At 42.9% G+C, this 22,163-nt stretch overlaps 1 protein-coding gene across 1 annotated transcript in view; it reads left to right on the forward strand.

Annotated features, from left to right (window-relative positions):
• Nucleotides 1-22,163, forward strand: part of LOC144762745 (MFS-type transporter SLC18B1-like) — a 427,196-nt gene that overhangs the window by 340,343 nt on the left and 64,690 nt on the right. The window contains exon 9 of the mRNA XM_078647997.1: nucleotides 1,283-1,374. Coding sequence (XP_078504123.1) covers nucleotides 1,283-1,374 — 92 coding nt within the window. The remainder of the gene's footprint in view (nucleotides 1-1,282; nucleotides 1,375-22,163) is intronic.

Below are 22,163 nucleotides of genomic sequence, written 5' to 3' on the forward strand. Positions count from 1 at the left end.
TTGAGCTTCTCATATTTTCTTTTAAAATGACCTTTTAAACGTTTTTGGCAGAAAGGCTTAACCACGTGCACTGCAATCCATAAGTCTGACTGCTTACTTACACTTTCGATTCCACATACTTGTGTACCTAGCCTTTGCCATTTAACTATTTCTACTGTCCCAGTACTGGACAGAATGCTTGTCATTTTGATTTTTCCACATCAGGGTGAATTTCAGGGTAAAACAAGACTTTCTGAATAGAGAACGAAAAAACTCTAAACTACTGTGAAATGGCATGAATTTCTCTTAATGAAGGTGTATTGATGAAATTGTTGTGATCCACCAAAGCCCCCCACTCTCAACACCTGCATTTTGATTTTTTGTTAGTGGCCAAGAAAGCTTGCATGCACAATTAGTTGCATCTGAATTTTAGTTTTGTTTGGGCTTGATAACATTAAGGGGCGATTACGATGCGGCCCGAAAAGGCTCCGACCAATGCTCGGAGCCATCAGGGCCACATTGTAATGAGCCTCTCAGTTTACTTTCTGATCGCCTAATTATGATCTAGGCGGTCAGAAAATAAACAGGCTGGCTTGCGACTGGCACCACGAGCCATTCGGAAGCCGTCCAGTAATCTCAAGGGGGGTCCTTTCCACCCTTGAGATTACGATACATGGTTTCCAGCATGGTTTACATGTGGCCTGTCCGACATGGGAACCATGTTGGAAAGCATGCTTTGGGGCCCCCAGCAGGGCCCCCTTGTGCTTGCAGCTTTTGTTTGGGGCCCAATGGGAGCATGGGGAGCATGTATTACAGTCATTTAACAGCCATAATGCATGCTCCTATAGGGAAATGCAGGAATGCGACTGAACAGTGTTTGGTCGCATTCTAATGAGGCGTTTGGGCCCCCCGACCAGAAGTCGGTCAGTCCAGGTCCAAGTCGTGTTGGGCGGAAGCAATTCTGCCTATCAGCGAAATCAGCTCCTATATTTTTTTCTTTAAAGAATTTTTTAGGCTCAAAGATATGTAACCTGGGAATGTTGTTTAATCTTCAAACCATTCAATTCGAACCATTAGCCACCAACCATATAGTAATTGGCACACAAAAATATTGTTCCATATCTGTTCCACCAGAAGTGGAATTTTAATGAAAACAAAAGTGGTTATTTTTTTTAAGTGAATAATACAGTGTGTTGGCTGGTGCCCTAGTTTAAATGCTCTGAAGTGTCAGCAGGAAAATATGGTAAGGAAAACAAAGATGGATTTATAAATGTGCAATTAAGAGATTCTTTTTCATTTTTAGGTGCTCCAGAAATGGTTTCTTGTCATTGGTTGCTTGGGGACAGCTGCATGTTTTGCCCTGTTAGGACCGGCCCCTTTCTTGCACATTAAAAGGTACATTCTCTTCATTTTTTGTGTTTTAATTGCACCACAAAGTTTATCAACGTTAAATGGTGACAGGATTGTGAAATACAGCAGTTTCCTATTTGCTGAATATGTGGAGGAAAGGAGACCTGCTGATTACACATTGATTCTAACGGGCGGAAGAGTGATTCATTTTAGATACACAAGCGAAAAATACAATGAAAAATATTTTTGATGGTTTTGTGGCGTGCAAAATATTCTAATTTTAAAAGGATTGTTAAATCAGGATATGTAAGTTGCTCAAAATGCTGGACATTTGCCCTGGAATCCACGCTGCATCCATTTCTCTACGGTCAGCGGGGATGTACGTTGTTACAACGCATGCTTTTACCACGCATGCTTTTACAACGCAGGTTTTTCAACGCAAGTTGTTACAACGACTTGCGTTGGGGGGTGCTGGATAGTGAATAGTTTAATTAACTATTCCAACTCCAGTCCCTGTGGATAGTAGGGAAGGTGTTGGATAGTAAATTAAACTATTACCTATCCTAGAGCGCCCCCCAGCGCAATTCGTTGTAATGACTTGCGTTGAAAAACCTGCGTTGTAAAGGCACTGCGTGGTAAAAGTTGCATCGTAAAGGATGTTTCCCGTCAGCGGTTATACCCGATTTGTCACTAAACGACAGCCTTGAGGTTTTCTTTAGCCTTAGATACTGTACTATAGCCATAATACTTAATGACCTTCAGTGTGGTACTTGAAAAGACAGACTTTTCATGTCAAACCCGAGATTTCATACATGATCGCATTGCCAGTTCAATGAGTAACTAAAGCATTTAGTTCCCAGAGCAGAGTAAACATATAATGCGGCTGAATGCACGCACCCCATTTCTGCAGGGCTTAATGTTTTGTATTCCTAGAGTTCTCCACAACCTCCTGCTCTTGACATTGTAAAGGCTGACAACCAGTGTTGGGGTTGCAGCAGTCTCCCATGTGTAGTTCTCCAGTCCTAATGGACTGGCTAATGGAAACTTTTAACTTCCGCAATTATTGTTTCCATTAATAAACCTTTATTTTCAGAAAACTTCCTCTCAAGCTCTAATTCTGCTTTGACTCTGTATATGTGATGGATCTGTCATATTTTACATTCACTCTTGCAAGCCACAGGATTCAATCTAGCCACAGCTTTTAAAAGGAGTGACAATATTCCTTCCTAACCCTGTATGTGTCCGTCTGATGCTCCTGGATAGAGTCTTTGCAGTCTCAAAAAGGATCAGACGAACTTCAACGAGAAACTTAGTGTCTGCTGATGGTGAACACAAAAGGACCTATATAATCTTATACTCCTTTTTAGCTCTCGTATATGTTCCCTATCTTGTACAAAATTGGTGTTTAGGGGCACACTTTTTTGCAGAGTTATATGGAGTGAACTCGGCCCATGGAGATTGGGGCGCTTTACGTGAACACTAGTTACATTACACATCAGAGCCCTTTTTTTAGGTACTGGGAGATTAAGTGATTTGCCCTGAATAACAGGATGTTGAGCTGATGCAGGTACTCAGATCTGGTTTCCCAGTTTCTAAGTCGGCAGCTCTGGCCAAATTATCACATCCTCTTCCTTATTAATCTAGGATGCTATTAAATCCAAAGAATCAAATGCTTGCTACACAGTAAACCAAAAACTAACTTTTCTAGGAGACTAGGTGGCAGGGTAATTTATAGGACTTTGGACCCAGAGTAGGGAAAGAAAAGGTGATTGAACACCTCTTTCGGCCTAATTATGACTAATGGCGGAGTGCTAGCACGGCGGTGCCAACTACCACGCCCATGCTCCACCGAAGGTCAATGCCGCCCACCGGCCAGATTATGACCAATTTTGTGGTCTGGCAGGTGGGCAGCGTGGCGGTCTCACTGCAGTGCATCTTTCAAATGCGGCGGTGCCTTTGAAAGAGGCACGCAATGGGAATGCCACACCGGGTTCCCGCATAGAATGGACTCAAAAGTCCATGCCATGCAGGAACCTGGATGCATGCACAAAAGGGGATACATGTTACGTGCCCTACATACATCCCAGGCTGAGGGGGGCACGGGAGTCCTGTAGGGCCCCCTTTGTTGTAGCACTGCCAGCCTTTATATGGAAGAAAGACTTCAATGAAACTGCTGGTTGTCCTGAAACTTGTAAATGCATGGTGGTACCGCAACAGCACCACCTGCATATTACATAGGCCCTGACCACAGCACCGCCGTTTTCTGGTGGAGTCAGAGTTCCAATTGGGAGAGGAGTTGGCCTAACGGCTAGGGCGCTCGACTTCTGACCTGGGGATCTGGGTTCGAGTCTCGGTAACGACGCCAAAACCTCCTGTGATTCTGGGCAAATCACTTGGTTGTACTTTAGATCACAATTTGTACTACACCTATTTTCCACTTACTATTGACATCTTTCCTAAACTGGACTACAGTGTGATTGCTAAGTGATACAGGTAACAAGGGGTTACATTTCCATATTGAGATATGGTTTCTTTGTCCTGATTTAGAAACTTATTAAAAATAACAATATTCATGTTAAAAGAGGCCATGAGTATACCTCTACTCTTATTTCACCTCTGGAAAGAACATAAATGTTCAATATGGCAGACCCATGGAGGTGTTCAAAAGAAAAGTATTTCGATTAATTTATTTGTGGAACAGTGCTGTTTCACTGAACATTTATAGACATTGTGGATGATAATGTCAGACAGGCCCTGCATCCAACTCCCCACAGGCAGCCACCCAGAGGCAGCCAAGCCCATGCCACACATGGCCTTTGGTCATGCTTGAAAATTTTGAAAGTGAGGGAATGCACACCTTTCTTTTTTTTGAAAATCCTTCATTCGTGTCCATTTTTATTTCCATCCTTTTAACTGATTGCGTGCAGGTCGACTTAGGGCATGCCCTACTGCCACATAGTTACAATAACATAAGTGATGAGGGGCCATCTGGCCCCTGAGTCAAATGCACAGCTTTGTGCCGCTATAATAGCGTGCACTTTTAAATCACACATTTTTTAACCTTAATCCTTGCTTAATCCAAATTTTAGCCTTCCTTTTTCTCCATTAGTATGCACAAGTTTTTATACTTTAGTGATGCCTCCATCCAACATTCGGAATATTTTGCCAATTTTCGGTTTTCTAATATTCAAACAGGGCCCACTTCGGTGCCTTTCAGAAAGAATATGAATAATGCCAAAAGTCCATCGCAAACAGTATTTATTTTATGCCATAAAAAGAACCCAATGCATTTCGGGCCATCGTTGGCCCTTCGTCGGGGGTTACTACAAATAAATCAAAAAATACATACATTAGTATCTCTTATGCGGTAATGTAAAATACATTAAAATTGCAAATGTACATATCTAATCGCTATTTAAATTCACTTTTAAAATCACCACACATGATTCCACAATACATAATCACACCAGGTTGCCCTCCAAGTTGATTCCGTCATTACCCTCCAGCAACTTCAAACGTGAACACATATTTCATGCTCTTAATTAATGTTAGTGCTTTACCTTATGCTCCATTCCTTCACCCATTCTACTCCTTGAAATAATCCCATGTTTTGGAGGGGGTCCCGCTATTCATCAGGTTTGTAATTATTTCATGTTACTCGACTTACGATGCGCTGTGCTTATTTATTTTGTTTAAAAAAAAGTTGTAGGCGAACAATCCTAGCTATGAACCTCTCGTGTTCCACTTTCTCCCAGCGCGTATATCTAACCTCACCCACCCCTTCACATACCTGCTGCGTGGTAAAGATAGCGGCACAAAGCTGTGCATTTGACTCAGGGGCCAGATGGCCCCTCATCACTTATGTTATTGTAACTATGTGGCAGTAGGGCATGCTCTAAGTCGACCTGCACGCAATCAGTTAAAAGGATGGAAATAAAAATGGACACGAATGACGGATTTTCAAAAAAAAGAAAGGTGTGCATTCCCTCACTTTCAAAATTTTTGTAACTAAGCCCTACCCAGGGTTTGCACCCAAGATGAAGACGGACAACAGGAAAGAAGACCAAGAGAAATACGAGCAAACAACATTTGGACTAACAACTAAAGTTCATCACATGGGTTTTAAAACTACAAATTATATGGACAGACAGAATATGCAAGGACAAAAAATTGCAATATCGATATGTGCATAATGTTTTAAAGACCACGTCACAACAATAGACATGCATTCTGGGAATAGTAGTCTTCTCACAAGGTTAGGCGGGATAGATAGGTGCACACGTGGGGCCAATAACAAGGGAGATTACTTGGGAGACGCTATAAAACACACGGGTGGAAAGGGATATTGGATAAGCAGTTGAAATTGTAACTAGAAGAAGGGGAGACGCTATCTTTACCACGCAGCAGGTATGTGAAGGGGTGGGTGAGGTTAGATATACGCGCTGGGAGAAAGTGGAACACGAGAGGTTCATAGCTAGGATTGTTCGCCTACAACTTTTTTTAAAACAAAATAAATAAGCACAGCGCATCGAAAGTCGAGTAACATGAAATAATTACAAACCTGATGAATAGCGGGACCCCCTCCAAAACATGGGATTATTTCAAGGAGTAGAATGGGTGAAGGAATGGAGCATAAGGTAAAGCACTAACATTAATTAAGAGCATGAAATATGTGTTCACGTTTGAAGTTGCTGGAGGGTAATGACGGAATCAACTTGGAGGGCAACCTGGTGTGATTATGTATTGTGGAATCATGTTTGGTGATTTTAAAAGTGAATTTAAATAGCGATTAGATATGTACATTTGCAATTTTAATGTATTTTACATTACCGCATAAGAGATACTAATGTATGTATTTTTTGATTTATTTGTAGTAACCCCCGACGAAGGGCCAACGATGGCCCGAAATGCATTGGGTTCTTTTTATGGCATAAAATAAATACTGTTTGCGATGGACTTTTGGCATTATTCATATTCTTTCTGAAAGGCACCGAAGTGGGCCCTGTTTGAATATTAGAAAACCGAAAATTGGCAAAATATTCCGAATGTTGGATGGAGGCATCACTAAAGTATAAAAACTTGTGCATACTAATGGAGAAAAAGGAAGGCTAAAATTTGGATTAAGCAAGGATTAAGGTTAAAAAATGTGTGATTTAAAAGTGCACGCTATTATAGCGGCACAAAGCTGTGCATTTGACTCAGGGGCCAGATGGCCCCTCATCACTTATGTTATTGTAACTATGTGGCAGTAGGGCATGCCCTAAGTCGACCTGCACGCAATCAGTTAAAAGGATGGAAATAAAAATGGACACGAATGAAGGATTTAAAAAAAAAAGAAAGGTGTGCATTCCCTCACTTTCAAAATTTTCGTAATTAAGCCCTACCCAGGGTTTGCACCCAAGATGAAGACGGACAACAGGAAAGAAGACCAAGAGAAATACGAGCAAACAACATTTGGACTAACAACTAAAGTTCATCGCATGGGTTTTAAAACTACAAATTATATGGACAGACAGAATATGCAAGGACAAAAAATTGCAATATCGATATGTGCATAATGTTTTAAAGACCACGTCACAACAATAGACATGCATTCTGGGAATAGTAGTCTTCTCACAAGGTTAGGCGGGATAGATAGGTGCACACGTGGGGCCAATAACAAGGGAGATTACTTGGGAGACGCTATAAAACACACGGGTGGAAAGGGATATTGGATAAGCAGTTGAAATTGTAACTAGAAGAAGGGGAGACGCTATCTTTACCACGCAGCAGGTATGTGAAGGGGTGGGTGAGGTTAGATATACGCGCTGGGAGAAAGTGGAACACGAGAGGTTCATAGCTAGGATTGTTCGCCTACAACTTTTTTTAAAACAAAATAAATAAGCACAGCGCATCGTAAGTCGAGTAACATGAAATAATTACAAACCTGATGAATAGCGGGACCCCCTCCAAAACATGGGATTATTTCAAGGAGTAGAATGGGTGAAGGAATGGAGCATAAGGTAAAGCACTAACATTAATTAAGAGCATGAAATATGTGTTCACGTTTGAAGTTGCTGGAGGGTAATGACGGAATCAACTTGGAGGGCAACCTGGTGTGATTATGTATTGTGGAATCATGTGTGGTGATTTTAAAAGTGAATTTAAATAGCGATTAGATATGTACATTTGCAATTTTAATGTATTTTACATTACCGCATAAGAGATACTAATGTATGTATTTTTTGATTTATTTGTAGTAACCCCCGACGAAGGGCCAACGATGGCCCGAAATGCATTGGGTTCTTTGTTGGCATAAAATAAATACTGTTTGCGATGGACTTTTGGCATTATTCATATTCTTTCTGAAAGGCACCGAAGTGGGCCCTGTTTGAATATTAGAAAACCGAAAATTGGCAAAATATTCCGAATGTTGGATGGAGGCATCACTAAAGTATAAAAACTTGTGCATACTAATGGAGAAAAAGGAAGGCTAAAATTTGGATTAAGCAAGGATTAAGGTTAAAAAATGTGTGATTTAAAAGTGCACGCTATTATAGCGGCACAAAGCTGTGCATTTGACTCAGGGGCCAGATGGCCCCTCATCACTTTGGTCATGCTTGGCATGTGGTTAGCCACAGGCCTGTTTGCAACCAGGGCTTGCTTCCAACTCCCCACAGGCAGCCAGCCACATGCTGCACACAGCCTTTGGTCATGCACAGCAGGGGATTGTTCACAATTTAAAGAGGTGCCAAGTGACCTCCCCCCCAAACCTCATCAGGCCCTGTGGACCCCATCTTACAGGGCCATATTTAATTTAATGGGGAGGGGGCCTTTTGGCCCCCTTCCTGAACCTATATTCCCCCAGGGACCCCATTCCATGGGGATTCTATTTTAATTAGGTGGGTGCTCCGGTGTCCACCCACGGCACCCATCACACTCACTTTGGAGGCCATCGGGAAGCCCCAAGGCCCCCACAGCCCCAGGTAGTTACCCAAATGCTGCAGGAGCCAGCATCGCTTCCCCCCGGAGGGAGAAGCTATTTCTGCTGCTCTCATTGGAGGTGTTGCAAGCTGTTTATCTGATTCTCAGCCCACATGGGTGTGGGCAGGAAAACAGATCACAAGTCTGTTCCCAGCCGGCGGGAGCATTTTTAAAGCTCCCGCTTGCTAGGGGCACACTTAGGGACGGATTTTGATCTCATTCAGACACCATACCGACCAACTCAGTTCCGGAACGCTGTCCGTATGACTCGGATCTGGGGAGTTAAATTGACTTTAATGAGAGCCTGTGTTTCAAACATGAACACAGGCTCCCATTGAAGAAAGGAATGGCTTGGGAAAACTGTGCACCCTGTGGCGGGCACCCCATGGTGCATGCCACACTGTTCATGGTCCAAAAGAGGGGACCCATGGGTACCCCCATGGACCCAATTCGGAAGGCCATCGGTGTAGGGGGGCCTGCTACGGGCCCCCAAAGACCAATTCTGGCAGCCTTTTCATTCCATGCAAACCGAATCGAAAAGGCTGTCTGAATCAGTTATCGTATTCGCTTGATCGAAAACCAAGTCCATAGAGCTGAAAAAATCAGCTCCAGAAAGGCTAGACCGGAAGCAACTCAGTCAGCCCTAATGGCTTCCAGGCATTGTACTTGGTCATTCGGAAAAGGGAACCAGTTGGTCGGAAACAAGGCCTCCGGATCAGATTCAGCAAACCCAAATCTAATTTGGAGCCCTTCTGACCGAGATCGGAATTGACCCCCTTGTGTACTCTAAGTCTGGGTGGTGAACTCCGCTCCGCTTGCAGAGTTTGTGGAGATTCCCACACTCGGCATTAAGCGGAGCTTGAAAAAATGAAAAAAGCGGAGCTGAGTTTTTTTCCTTGCTTGCGAACGTCAACGGCAAGTTGGGGAGCACGAGTGGGGAAAATCCACCTCCCTGTGAGATTTTTCTGCGCTCGCAATCGCAAGTTACAAGTTTCCCTGCAACTAACGGCTCAAAGAGGTGGGATCGGGTTGCCCCATTCCTATTTAATTAAAGAAATTAGTTACGGGGTTGAGGTACCTGAGCCCTTTGATGCCCCATGGCCCCTTTCCCTTTTGTGGACATTTAGTCCCTAGGGGTAGGCTTCCCCGGGCTTATAATGTGCTTTGGGTAGGGGTCACGTACCCTACCCCTTATGGAATACGTCCCCAGGAGTGGGCTCCCTGGGCCTATAATGACCATCCTTGTAATTAAACAATGCTGCTCAGTGCTCCTTTTTTTCTATAATTCCTGCTGGAGGCCTTTAGAATTGCGGCAAAAAGTGTAATTATTTTTGCCTCCTGAGGCTTCCTCTGGTTCCCCCCCATGGGGCCTTGGAGGCAGGGCAATCCTACCCTGCCCCCTTATATCACTTTAGTTTTTTGTTCAGGACAGGGGACTATGTCCCAGAGTCCTGAAATGGCTGCCAGAAACATTCTTCTGATGTTGTTGCCTGCCAATCAGAGCACTTGCTCCCATGAGAGCGAATTGGCCAAAAAACACTCCATTATTAAATTAGCGCTCCTGCAAGATTTCTATGAGCCTCTCATGGACTCAACTGCCCAGATATTGAAATATTTGTAAACCTTTATTTATCAAAAACTACTGAATGGATTTAAACCAAATCACAAAAAGCACAGTCTGTGTATCAGACTCTAGCTTCCTGCCAAATTTGGTGTCATTCCGTTCAGCAATTTGTGTAGTCACTCTTCTTTAGAAGTCTATGGAAAATGCATGGGGATTTTGCATTTTGGGACCCTCCTGTTTTCTTAACCCCCGTTTGATGGATCACCCTGAAACTTTTTGTCAAACAGTGCCAAAGTTATTAGCATCACAAAAAATGCATTTCCTGTGTTTCAAGACCTTGCTATCTATTACTACCCAGTGGCGGCTGGGTTCTATTAATATGTATACATATATATATATATATATATATATATATATATATATATATATATATATATATATATATATTACCTACTGGCGAGCGCCAGTAAATAGTTACAGTTGGGACCTAGTTTCCATAAGAAAGACGAATCTTCGCTACATTTTCAAAGCTATTGGCCCACTCACTTCAGCTGCTGTGTTGAAAGTTTTGAGGCGATTAGTGAAGCGGGGGCCGAGAAATAGAGGGGGTCCCAAAAGGCTTTTTCTCCATGTTAAATTTTCATAGGAAACTGTTGACAAAGGTACAGCCCGAACTGCTGAACTTAATTACACCACATTTGGCAGAAATGTAGCTCTTAGTTCCGCATGCACTCTTTTTGTTAAATGGTATGAATCTGTTTAGTAGTTCCTGAGAAATGCAAACATTTCTCAGATGTACAAATATGGCTTTGGAGGATTGGCAAACCCTCCTGATCTCGAGCCTGTGATCTGATAGGCTGCCAACAGTTCCAATCAGGAAGTGTTGGCAGCCATCTTGTGACTCGGTTGAACCGATTCACAAGGAAAAAGGTTCAAAAACATTAAAAATTAAGAAAAGGGGCAGGGTAGAAACACCCTGATCCCCTAGGCCTGCTGAGGGGGTCGCACAGGGACCCCCAGGCCCCAAAAAAGCATCTTCGTTTTAAAATGTTGGGCAGGAGCCATGTTGAGTTTGCGAATCCCACCAAAATGTTTTAAAAAAATGAAGCACGAGCTCCCACGCTTCGTTTAATTAGACCCCCAGGTGGGCCAGGTCCCAGGGGCTAATATCTAAATACATACTGGGGCCCGTGTGGGCCCATCCAGCCCCAGGGGACTGCCACCTTGCTGGGGCTCTGTTCATTAATTGCAGGGGGCCACACAGACCCTTCACAGCCCCTGGGACCACCACCTCCCGGGGATTTTTTTTTAAAAAAAAGGTGTGGGTGCTCCTGCCCCCATGCAGACCCGGGGACCAGCACCTCCCCAGGGCTAATTTTGTTAAATGCAGGGGCCATGTGGGCCCCCACAGCCCGGGTACCACCTCCTCCCTGAGGCTACATTGTATAGAGGCATTGGGGGCTCCAACCCCCCCATGGAGACCCGGGGACCGTCACTTCCCTGGGGCTATATTAGAAAATAAAGTGTGGAGGGGCTTGAGCACCGGCACACAGCTCTGGGGAGCACACCTCCCCAGGGCTTCAATATTCTTGGAGGGGGCTTTGTGGCCCCCTTCATGGAATCATAAATGACCCTGGGGACCACCACCCTCCAGGGTCGGCTCAAGCAATGTCCAGGGGTGCCAAGCCTTGGGACATTGCAGTTTGGGATGGCGGGAGCACTACCCCTCCTATTATCTCCAGTAAGTCCCACACAGTGGGATTGCTAAGAGATTTTCAGGGACCACGCTCCCTTTCTCCACCACTCTGCAAACACACCTCCTGTTGCACTACTTCACTCATAAGGGACCTTGTGGGCCAAGAAGCCCTCTTTGTACTTCCTGTAAATCTTACATCAGCCCAACTAGAATGTCTCTGTAACCTTTGTTTTTTTCCGTGAATTTCTAAGTGTTTTTATATGCTAATTTATAACTCTAATGTCCCTCAAACCTGTGGTTCTTTCAGTGAATTTCTAAGGTTTTCTAATTGCTCATTTCTAACTATAACGTCCCTGAAACCTGTGGATTTTTTCAGTGAATTTCTAAGGATTTTTAAATGCTAATTTCTAATTATAACATCCCTGAAACCTGTGTTTTTTCAGTGCATATATAATATATAAAACAAAGGTTACAGGGACGTTATAGTGAGGCTCAGATTTCACTCGTCCAAAACCATTGAAACTCAGCAGTTATACTTACCTGAGCTTATTACTGCATATGTTACATCACTCATGACTTGGTTAGTGACATCACTGATGGTATCACTGATGACATCTCAAGTGACATTATCCAGTGAGTGTAAGTGTTTCATAAAAGTTTCTGTGACTTAATGATATATTCTAAGCTACTGCATAAGTTAAATTGCTATTCTTTTTGTACGACTGTAGGATACAACCACGAATTTCCCAACCTCGCATGCCTAAACAACGCGGTCTGAATAGCTACAGCATCTTAACCACACATTCCTTTACCATGCATGCTTTTACCACAAATGTTTATGGTAAAGGCATGTATGGTAAAGGGGCATACTGGCTAAGGTCACCACCCCCTCCCTACTGCCCTAAGGTACAAACTCTCTCGCCCCCTTCCAGCCCAGAGGTGCTAATATCCCTACCCCTCCTAACCCCCCGCTGTGCCCTCCCCCTGCCCTGAAGCCTAAAACCCTGTCCTTAACCCTGTCCCTCAACCGGCCCTGCCAAGCCCTGACCCAGCCATAAAACTGCCCCACTCTTCCCTAAGCCCTAAAAACTAACCCGACTACCCATTCCCTTCCCCTACCCTGAGGCCTAATTCCCTAACCCCTAATTAAAAAACTACCCAGGCACTCCCCTAGCCCTAAAATCTACTCTGACCCCCCAGCCCTGAATACTTCCTCTGAACCCCCAACCCTGACAACTTGCCCCAACCCCAGCCCAGAAAACAAGCCCCAAACCCCCAGCCCTGAAAACTACTTCCAACCCCCAGCCCTGAAGACTAGCACCGAACCCCGAGCCAACAAAAGTATCCAACCCAACCCATTTCAGGAAACTACCCCAACCCGCAGCATACAAAACTACCCAACCCACAAAACTACCCCCGACCCACCCCAGCACACAACGACCCTGACCTACCCCAGCCCACAAAACATTCCTGACCCACCTCCAGGCCACAAAACAACCATGACCCCCCAGCCCACAAAAGTAAACCCAACCCACCCCAGCCCACAAACATCCCTGACCCACCACCAGGCCAAAAAACATTCCTGATCCACCCCAGCCCCACTTACCTCACCTCTCCCTGCTTCCAACTTCCATCCATCCAAACCACAGGTAGACCACGCATGTACCTTAACCATACACATGTGTGTTTAAGGCATATGCATGGTAAGGCATGCGTGGTAGGGCTTGCAGAGTCGAATACTTGTGGTTTAGACCACGGTTTTCTAACTGTTTCCCTTTTTGTACTCCTAATGAGTGATAGTGGTTTAAACATATGTCATCGGTGTGACTGTGTGACTGTTGAGATCAGTGTGGGAGTTGATGTGGGAGTGGGCGTAAGGATGAATAAGAAGAGGTGTGAGTATCTGTGTGGGTATGTGAGTGGCTGCATCAGTGACTGAGTGGCTGTGTGAGCAGCTTTATGGGTGGAGGAGTGAGTGTGTCAGTGGATGAATGGATGGGTGAGTGAGTGTATGAGTGTGTGTTTGGGTGAATGAATGGCTGTTTGAGTGGGTGTTTGGTTAAGTGAGCTGGTATGTGCGTGGATGTATTGGAGAGTGAGTATCTGTGTGAATAGTTTTATGGGTAAGCGAGTGGGTTTGTAAGTGGTTGTATAGATGTATGAATGGGCATGTAAGTAGTGTGGGTGAATGAGTTGGCGTGTTACTAGTTGTAAAGATGAGTATAAGGCTGTGTTAAGAGGTTGTATGGGTGAGTGAATGGCTGCTTGAGTCTTGTATGGATGAATGAGTGTGTGTGTAAGTAGTTGTATGAGTGAGTGAGTGTCATGTGACTACCTACATGTTTGAGTGATTAGCTGTGTGAGTACCTTTTTAGGTGAGTGAGTGGCTCTATGGCCGAGAGAGTAGGTGTGTGAGTAGTTGTATGGGTCTGTGAATGGTATATGGGTAGTTGTGTGGGTATGTGAGGTGGTGTATGAAAGATTCCATGGGGTATGAGAAGGTGTGTCAGTGATTCTGGTCATGCTGTCTCGAGTGATGTCATAAGCAGTGCATGGTGGAGGCCTAAGTTATAGTTAGCTCTGATAACTATAACTTCTGAATTTCTATGGTTTTCTATGAGTGAGATCTGAGCCAACCTATAATGTCCCTGTAATCTTTTTCAGTGAAAGTTTAAAAAAAATTCTATTTCCTAACTATAAATTCCCTGAAGCCTTTGTTTTTTTCACTGAATTTCTAAGGTTTTTTACATTTTATTATTTATAACAACCATGCACACTTTGGATTTTTCAGAAAATTTCCAATGGGCCCGATTCACAGAACTAACTTAAGACAACATCCTAAGCTTACTATCATTTACTCATTTTGGAATTTATAGAAGGCACTTACTCATTTTGGTATTCACAGAAGATACTTACTCATTGATGAGTACGTGCCTGTTGTGAATACCAAAATGAGTAAGTGTACTTACTCATTTTGGTATTCACAGAAGGCACTTACTCATCAATGAGTAAGGGCCTTCTGTGAATACCAAAATGAGTAAGTGTCTTCTGTGAATACCAAAATGGTAGTAAGTTTAGGATTTTGTCTTAAGTTAGTTCTGTGAATCGGGCCCAATTAAAAAAAAAATTCTTGTCTTTTTTTTAAAAGTGTTAATGTTTTTTTAGTACAGTTTATTTATTTTAAAACATTGTTTTAAAGATGATTTGTTCTTATTAAATCAAAAGAAAATGTTGAAATGTTTTGTGAGAAATAAGTAGTATTGTCTTTTAATATTGTTTATAATATATTTTGTTTTCCACAATTTTTTGGGACCACAGTACTTCCACGGTCGGAAACCGAGACTGAACTGCAAGAACTATATGGTTTTCTATTCCGATTTCCTATTCCGATCATGTAATTGCAATGTATCTGCAATTTCCAAACCACAGGTTCACTGAAAATTAAAAAAAATAACTTCTACATAATTAGTTCACTATGTGCGGCCAGCCAATTGCAACCTTGCCTTGTCTCATAAATCGGCGGATACCCAGCTATTGGATCTAGCTGCACAATTGTGGTTTTCGGTTAATATTTCTCCCAAAAAATAATATATATATATATATACACACACACACAGTTAGGTTGCCCCAAGAGAAGAGGCCTCTCACGGGAGGTTAAAACCTTTAACTGAGGACTGCAGTGTAGCCGTATCTCCCTCCAAATCACCAAAACAGCCCAATGCGTTTCAAACACGGAGTGTCCTTGTTCACCGGCACAGGGAAAAGAGTAAAGGCAAAGCAATAGAGAGAAACACCTGTTAATGTACACCCAAGTCCCGCCCCAGTGGGTGTATGCAACTTTACATGCTTGTACTTATAGTATCTCAAAGCTTTTCCCCAATGGGTGCTGCTGTGCCCCTAACGTTGTTCCATATCTTACTCAGCTGGGAATATTTATATAATTTACTGCTGGTCGCCAGTATGTAGTTATAGTTAGGATGTAGTGTCCATAGGAAGAGCTTTTAATGATTTGACAAAAGCTTTGGCATCATTTGACAAATCATCGTTACATTTTAAAAACTAATGTGACGGTCACTTCAGGTGCTGTTTTGAAAATGTCATAGTGATTTGTCGAGCAGGGGCTGAGAAAAAGGGGGGGTCCCAAAAACAAAGTGCGGGTTCCCGTACTTCATTTGTAATTGGCCCCTGGTTGGGCCAGATCCCAGGAGCAGGTGTATGAAACTTGAAGAGGGGGGCTCAGGGGGACCCCCTCCTTGGAGTAGTAAAGCACCAGGGACTGCCCCCTGTCTTGGGAATTTTGAACATTATATGGGGGTTGCCCTAGGTAACCCATGTATAGCAGCTCTGTGCCCTTGTGACCACCACCTCACAAAAGAAAATTTTTATTGATTGTGGGGGGCCTAAGCACCCCCCCTGCAGCCCCAGGGGCTGCCACCTACCCGGGGAAAAATTCAACATTAATGTGTGAGGGCTTCAAGCTCCCGCACAGGGATGTTATCAATGAAGTCATTGAACATGTCATGAGTGATGTAATATGCAAGGGTGTGAGTGAAATAAAACAACCTAGGCACTAAAGTGTTGTAAATAGACAGACTTATGGAATAACAAAGAGGTGGGACTACACAAGAATCAGTTTATAGCATTTATTCATATTCGTATTAAAAACATTTATCTAGATTCAAACTTCAAAGAATTACATCACAATATATAAATTTTCAAACAAACCATAAATCAATTATCAATACATACAGTGTCAATGATAAAAAATCAATTATCAATATAGATGGTGGCACAATTATTAATTATCAAAGAATGAATCAAACACATAAAATGTCAATAATAAAAAAATCAATAGCAAATATGAGGGAAAAGTGGCACAATAAATGTTCCTCAACGCGCGTTTCGGCGACCAGCGCCTTCTTCTAGAGGAGCCACAATATCTTTAGAAAGTATCTTGGATCAATGCCTCCAATTTGATCAAAGAATGCGAAGGTTTAATTGTGAGACTTTATATTTAAAAGGTAGTATTTGATTACTGAAAGTACTGATGTTTCCGTTCAAAATAATCGCCTCAAGTTCTCTGGCGCAATGGTTGATTCTAAGCTTAATTGCGTAAATATCTTGAATACAGCAGTGGTAACCAAAACGTTTCTACAGGATTATGTTTGATGTAGATCTAATTGGCTGTACAATGCAACCACACTCGCAACTTGGAACGCTAGCGTGTGTTCAATCTTATATATTAATGTCAACGATATTTAAAGTTTCGGGAAGACCTCCTGATGTGGGGAGTTCTCGAAATGAAAAACGAGAGCTTCGCAGAGCGTCCAAGTGCGAGGAATGGGGTTCCGATGGATAAACGGAAAACGATATCGATCCAAGATACTTTCTAAAGATATTGTGGCTCCTCTAGAAGAAGGCGCTGGTCGCCGAAACGCGCGTCGAGAAACAATTATTGTGCCACTTTTCCCTTATATTTGCTATTGATTTTTTTATTATTGACATTTTATGTGTTTGATTCATTCTTTGATAATTAATAATTGTGCCACCATCTATATTGATAATTGATTTTTTATCATTGACACTGTATGTATTGATAATTGATTTATGGTTTGTTTGAAAATGTATATATTGTGATGTAATTCTTTGAAGTTTGAATCTAGATAAATGTTTTTAATACGAATATGAATAAATGCTATAAACTGATTCTTGTGTAGTCCCACCTCTTTGTTATTCCATAAGTCTGTCTATTTACAACACTTTAGTGCCTAGGTTGGTTTATTTCACTCATTTTTCCCTGACCTAGGACTAGTTTATTCATTCCTTCAGGGGGTCCTTGTTACTTAATCATATGCAAGGGTATAACAGGAATTCTGTGCAAACACAGAACGGATCCTCTAGCATCATCAGAGGACAACTCGGGCTTACTTCAAGAAAACTGCAATCCAGAAAGTCATTGGCCGCGGTCCAAATGTTCCAATTGCCTAGATCCCCATGTGTCACTGCACAGGCCATAATCCCGGTACCAGAACAGTCTATTTCATGAGCAACTAAGGGACTCATTAGTAGATCAAAATTCAGATCAGGAGACACCGTGTTGCAAAGACACAAATCCAGGGCCCATTCAAATTCACAATCCAGGCAATGAAAAACAGGCTGCACGTAAGTGAAGAAAGAGAACCAGAAGGATAAAACATACGCTACACTTAGAGTCGCCAAAGGTAGCACGCCATAGTATTCTAGCATCTGGTCACGCAGGTGGAGCAGCCGGGACTGAACGTCTAGGGGCACATTCAGCGCATTCATTTTGCAATAAACAAAACAAAAGCAGAATGCCTGCACCCAAAGCCAGGAGCAAGGGGAAACCTCCAATGACGCTCGAAAAAATCGAATGAAAAAATGCAGGGATCACACCGAATATAGTCTGAAATGAGGTAACAAGGCCAGAGCATACTACTTTAAAAAAATGAGCCAAGCCCGAAGTCGACGAGGCATTCAGGATCGTGTGGATCAAAGCACCAAAGTGCAAGGGCAGGTCCGTGTTTAATAAAGCATTTACTTCTGTACGAGTATTTGCAACGTGAAGGACGAATGTGTCACCCGCAGATGTAAGGGGAACTTCCTTTTGGGACAATAGAGCTCTTATTTTGCTCATCTTATTGAAGATTTCTGCATGTCAATGAATGATCGGGTGTAGAGACACAATCTTCACCATTTAAAAACTCTTCCTTACCATCCCTTAAACATCTGTAAGTGAATGGGAGGTTCCAAACTTCATGAAGGAATGCTCCACCCAGGGGCTGAAATGCGCCTATAGCATAGTGTTTCATGCAATTCTCGAATTTAAAAAGAAACGGTGAGGTTATTAACCCATGAATAAGCCAAACAGCCGAATTTGCTTCTGCTACAGAAAAAAGCAACAGTTCTAATTTTTCAATATGTAACAGGGAAAACGTGGCATCTTTCATTGACATAAATTGCTGTTTCAAAGTCAACTTAAAAGGCAGAAATAACAAGCTCATATTCATGTAATCCCATGGAACGCGACCATTCTTAAGGGTTTGCAAAGTCCAGGAAAACTGCATGACAGAACGTAATTGATTTTGCCCATGATACAACACTGCAACATCTTCTTGTACAATATCGACCACAGACGACACAATATTACCTAAAGTGTAAATTCAGGAAAAAAGGGTGTTAATGCTATTGTCTACCACAGCTAGCACTTTTTCTAAATTAGCTTGATCTATAGCTCTAAGCCTAGAAGCAGCTTCAATCTGAGACAGTTTCCAAACTTCAATGTAAGAAGCATATATCCATCTTTTCAATCTGCCACCAGCAGGGCCTTTCACAAAATCATTCAAATCAACAGTGTCAGTGAGTTTGGACAAATGTGACTTAACAGACGCTGAGGATGAATGTCTGAGCCAACTCTGGCACAACTTGCCACCAGAATAGGTGGGGACTGAATGGTACGTTTGATAACGGGGTTCTACTCTAACCGCCGGATAGCCAGGGGTCAGATCCAGAAAGCGGTGCTGGCAGGAATCTGCACTTTTTTGCCATAGCAACCAGCCTTCAGGATTCATGCTGGAAACATTAAAAGAGGAATTACTAAGCAATGCCTGTATTTCACTTAGGGGTGCATTGGTAAAATGGATATGCACCCAAATCAGGAAAGGAAGCAGTATTTAATTTTTAAGAAGTAGCCAATCCAAAGCATGTCGTTTGTGAAATTGTGTCATTCAGAAACAACATATGGTTCGGGATGAGACAAGCACGATGCAAAGCCTCCGTGCCTTGCACTTGCCAACTTTTAGAACCCCAAACAGATTTAAGATCAATAGTATCACTCCACAGCTCATAGCCCTCAAGATTCAACTGGTCTATAAAGGACTTTGCATAAAGTAATTTGGTGTGGGTAAGTCTAACTTCGGAAAATGACTTTCCAGTCAATTTAAAATAAAATGCATCAGGGTTGGATTAATCAAAACCAGTAAAATTGGAAAACAAATCTAAAATGTTTTGGAGCTGCCTTCCACTGGTGCGGGACAATGTTCCCACTGTGTGTAGTTAATGATGCTTCTGAATGAGCCAGTCTTATGCAGAAAGTGATTTCTAAAATGTTGGTAACAGTACAAATCGCCATAATTTGCAGTCTTTAAGTATAAATTTTCAGCATCGAAGGCAGCATAATATTTCAAATCAGTCAATAAAGCTTCAACCGCTTTAACATCCCAATCATCAGAGCGAATGTCCTGTTTAACCACATCCCCCATAGAAACACGGAGTACATTGGGAACATTAATAACCTCTGTGGGACCATGAATCTGGAACTTTACAGCATCCAATCCATACAATCCCATCTAAAACGGGCCAAGCAGTTATATTAACATAAGTCTGGTCCCTCTTCATGATGTGCAAAGAGGAGTGGGAGCCAAAGTTTCATGAATCGCTCGAATTGACGTTCTTTCTTCAACATAGTGTCCATTGATAAAATGAAAAAAATATACCACAAATCCTATGGACATGAACAAAAAAATTGCAATCAGCACCAGCCAAATGTAAATCCTAGGTGGGATAAAAATGTTTTTTAAACCAGGTAACAAAAAGTGAAACTTTTGAAGGGGTCTTTGATGTGGATGAGCCAGTGTCAAATGAAAAACGGGATTGATTAGCCACACCGGTTTCCAAATCAGGCATAGACAAGTCAGTTGGATAAGTAAATTTAATGTCATCAAGAGGATCACCAGCAGGTAGACTCACTATAGGATTCATAAGTGGACTCATTTCAATGGCAACATCAGTCCCGAAGGCAGGATCCGGGGCTAAAACAGAGTATCGTACCATTGCTGGACATGAAACCTCTGGCGTCGTACTATACAGAATCGGCCACCCTGTGTGGTTTGACATGGTCAATTGAAATGTACCTGTTCCCCTTTTGTCCAGGAAGAGGAGGCAAAATGACTGTTCTTGTACCCTGCACGCCAAGCACGGCAACTGGAGCTCGATAGGAAGGACCAAATTATTTTTTGTTGTCGATATTCTCTCGTAGCCAGCCGACTACCGGAATCTGCAATGTAGCTTCAGACGTGGAGGGCAAGTGTTCCTTTGCAAGACTGTCTTTTGTAGATTCTGCAAAACATTAGAATGTTCGTCTACGTCAAAGGATGCGGCTCCCGCTGCCTTGTCTAGACCGTCAAGGTCCGAAACAAACATCTTGATGCCAAAGAGCATTTTGTAGGGCGTCCGCCCACCCAGAAACCTTCTAGGGAGATTATTAAGTCCACATTGTATGCTATGCAAGTGGGTAAGCCATTCTCTGCCAGCACCTAACACCTTCGCTGTCAATGATTGCTTTAAGTCACGGTTCATCCGCTCGACAACACTAAAGGCCTGCATGGAGACGAAAATTTGACTTGGACCCCCAATGAACCAATAGCATTCTTGTACGCCATAGAGGCGAACGCTGGACCCTGGTCCGAATGGAAGGTGTCACATGCAAAAATTCCCACAAAGACTCGTAAATCTCTTATGACAGTTCTGGCATCAGTGCTCCTTTGAGGCCACAGCCACACAAAGCGCCTGCAAGAGTCAACTGCTACTAAGATGTACTTATATGCAGTATCAGAGGAGAAAGGACCGCAGTGATCCAAATAAACACAGGCAAGTGGCTTATTAGTTATGTACAACTGAGTTTGGGGCGGGAGTGCAGCAGAAGAAGGCTTAATTTGCAGACAAATGCCACATTGAATGACAAAATCACATTTCTGTTTATACAGTACTCACTCTCCCCTGCCACCAGTATCGTTATTGAAGGAGAGATACAGTAGCTGATACGCCGGCATGCGCCGAAGCCATCCCCGCATGGGCAGCTGTAATCAAAGCCTGTCTACGGTCCGCGTTGGGAAACAGTCTGTCACCAATGTCGTTAATTCTAACATAAGGAACTTTATCGGGACTTAAGTGATAAGTGTACTTTGAAGGGAAACCCTTAGGATAATTACCTCCCTTCTCCGTTGCGGCAATAGCTGCCAAGATGTCATCATCAATCTTACTTTTGGAACGTGTAACCGCTGCCACTGCAAATGTTGCTACTGCTGTCTTGGCAGCTTTGTCTGCGAGACAGTTGCCAACAGTGTGAATTCCCACGCGCTGATGACCCAGAGTATGAATTACAAAAATGAGTAGTAGACGTTCTTTAAGTTCCGCAACTCGTACCCAGATCATTTTATGTTTTATTGTGCGACCTTTGGAGTCGCGATAATCATTTGAGTCCAAAAGGGTAGATTGTCATTGAACAAAGCGCCTGCAAGAGTCAACTGCTACTAAGATGTACTTATATGCAGTATCAGAGGAGAAAGGACCGCAGTGATCCAAATAAACACAGGCAAGTGGCTTATTAGTTATGTACAACTGAGTTTGGGGCGGGAGTGCAGCAGAAGAAGGCTTAATTTGCAGACAAATGCCACATTGAAGGACAAAATCACATTTCTGTTTATACAGTACTCACTCTCCCCTGCCACCAGTATCGTTATTGAAGGAGAGATACAGTAGCTGATACGCCGGCATGCGCCGAAGCCATCCCCGCATGGGCAGCTGTAATCAAAG

This window comes from Lissotriton helveticus, chromosome 6, assembly GCF_964261635.1.
Source record: "Lissotriton helveticus chromosome 6, aLisHel1.1, whole genome shotgun sequence".
NCBI classification, from domain to species: domain Eukaryota; kingdom Metazoa; phylum Chordata; class Amphibia; order Caudata; family Salamandridae; genus Lissotriton; species Lissotriton helveticus.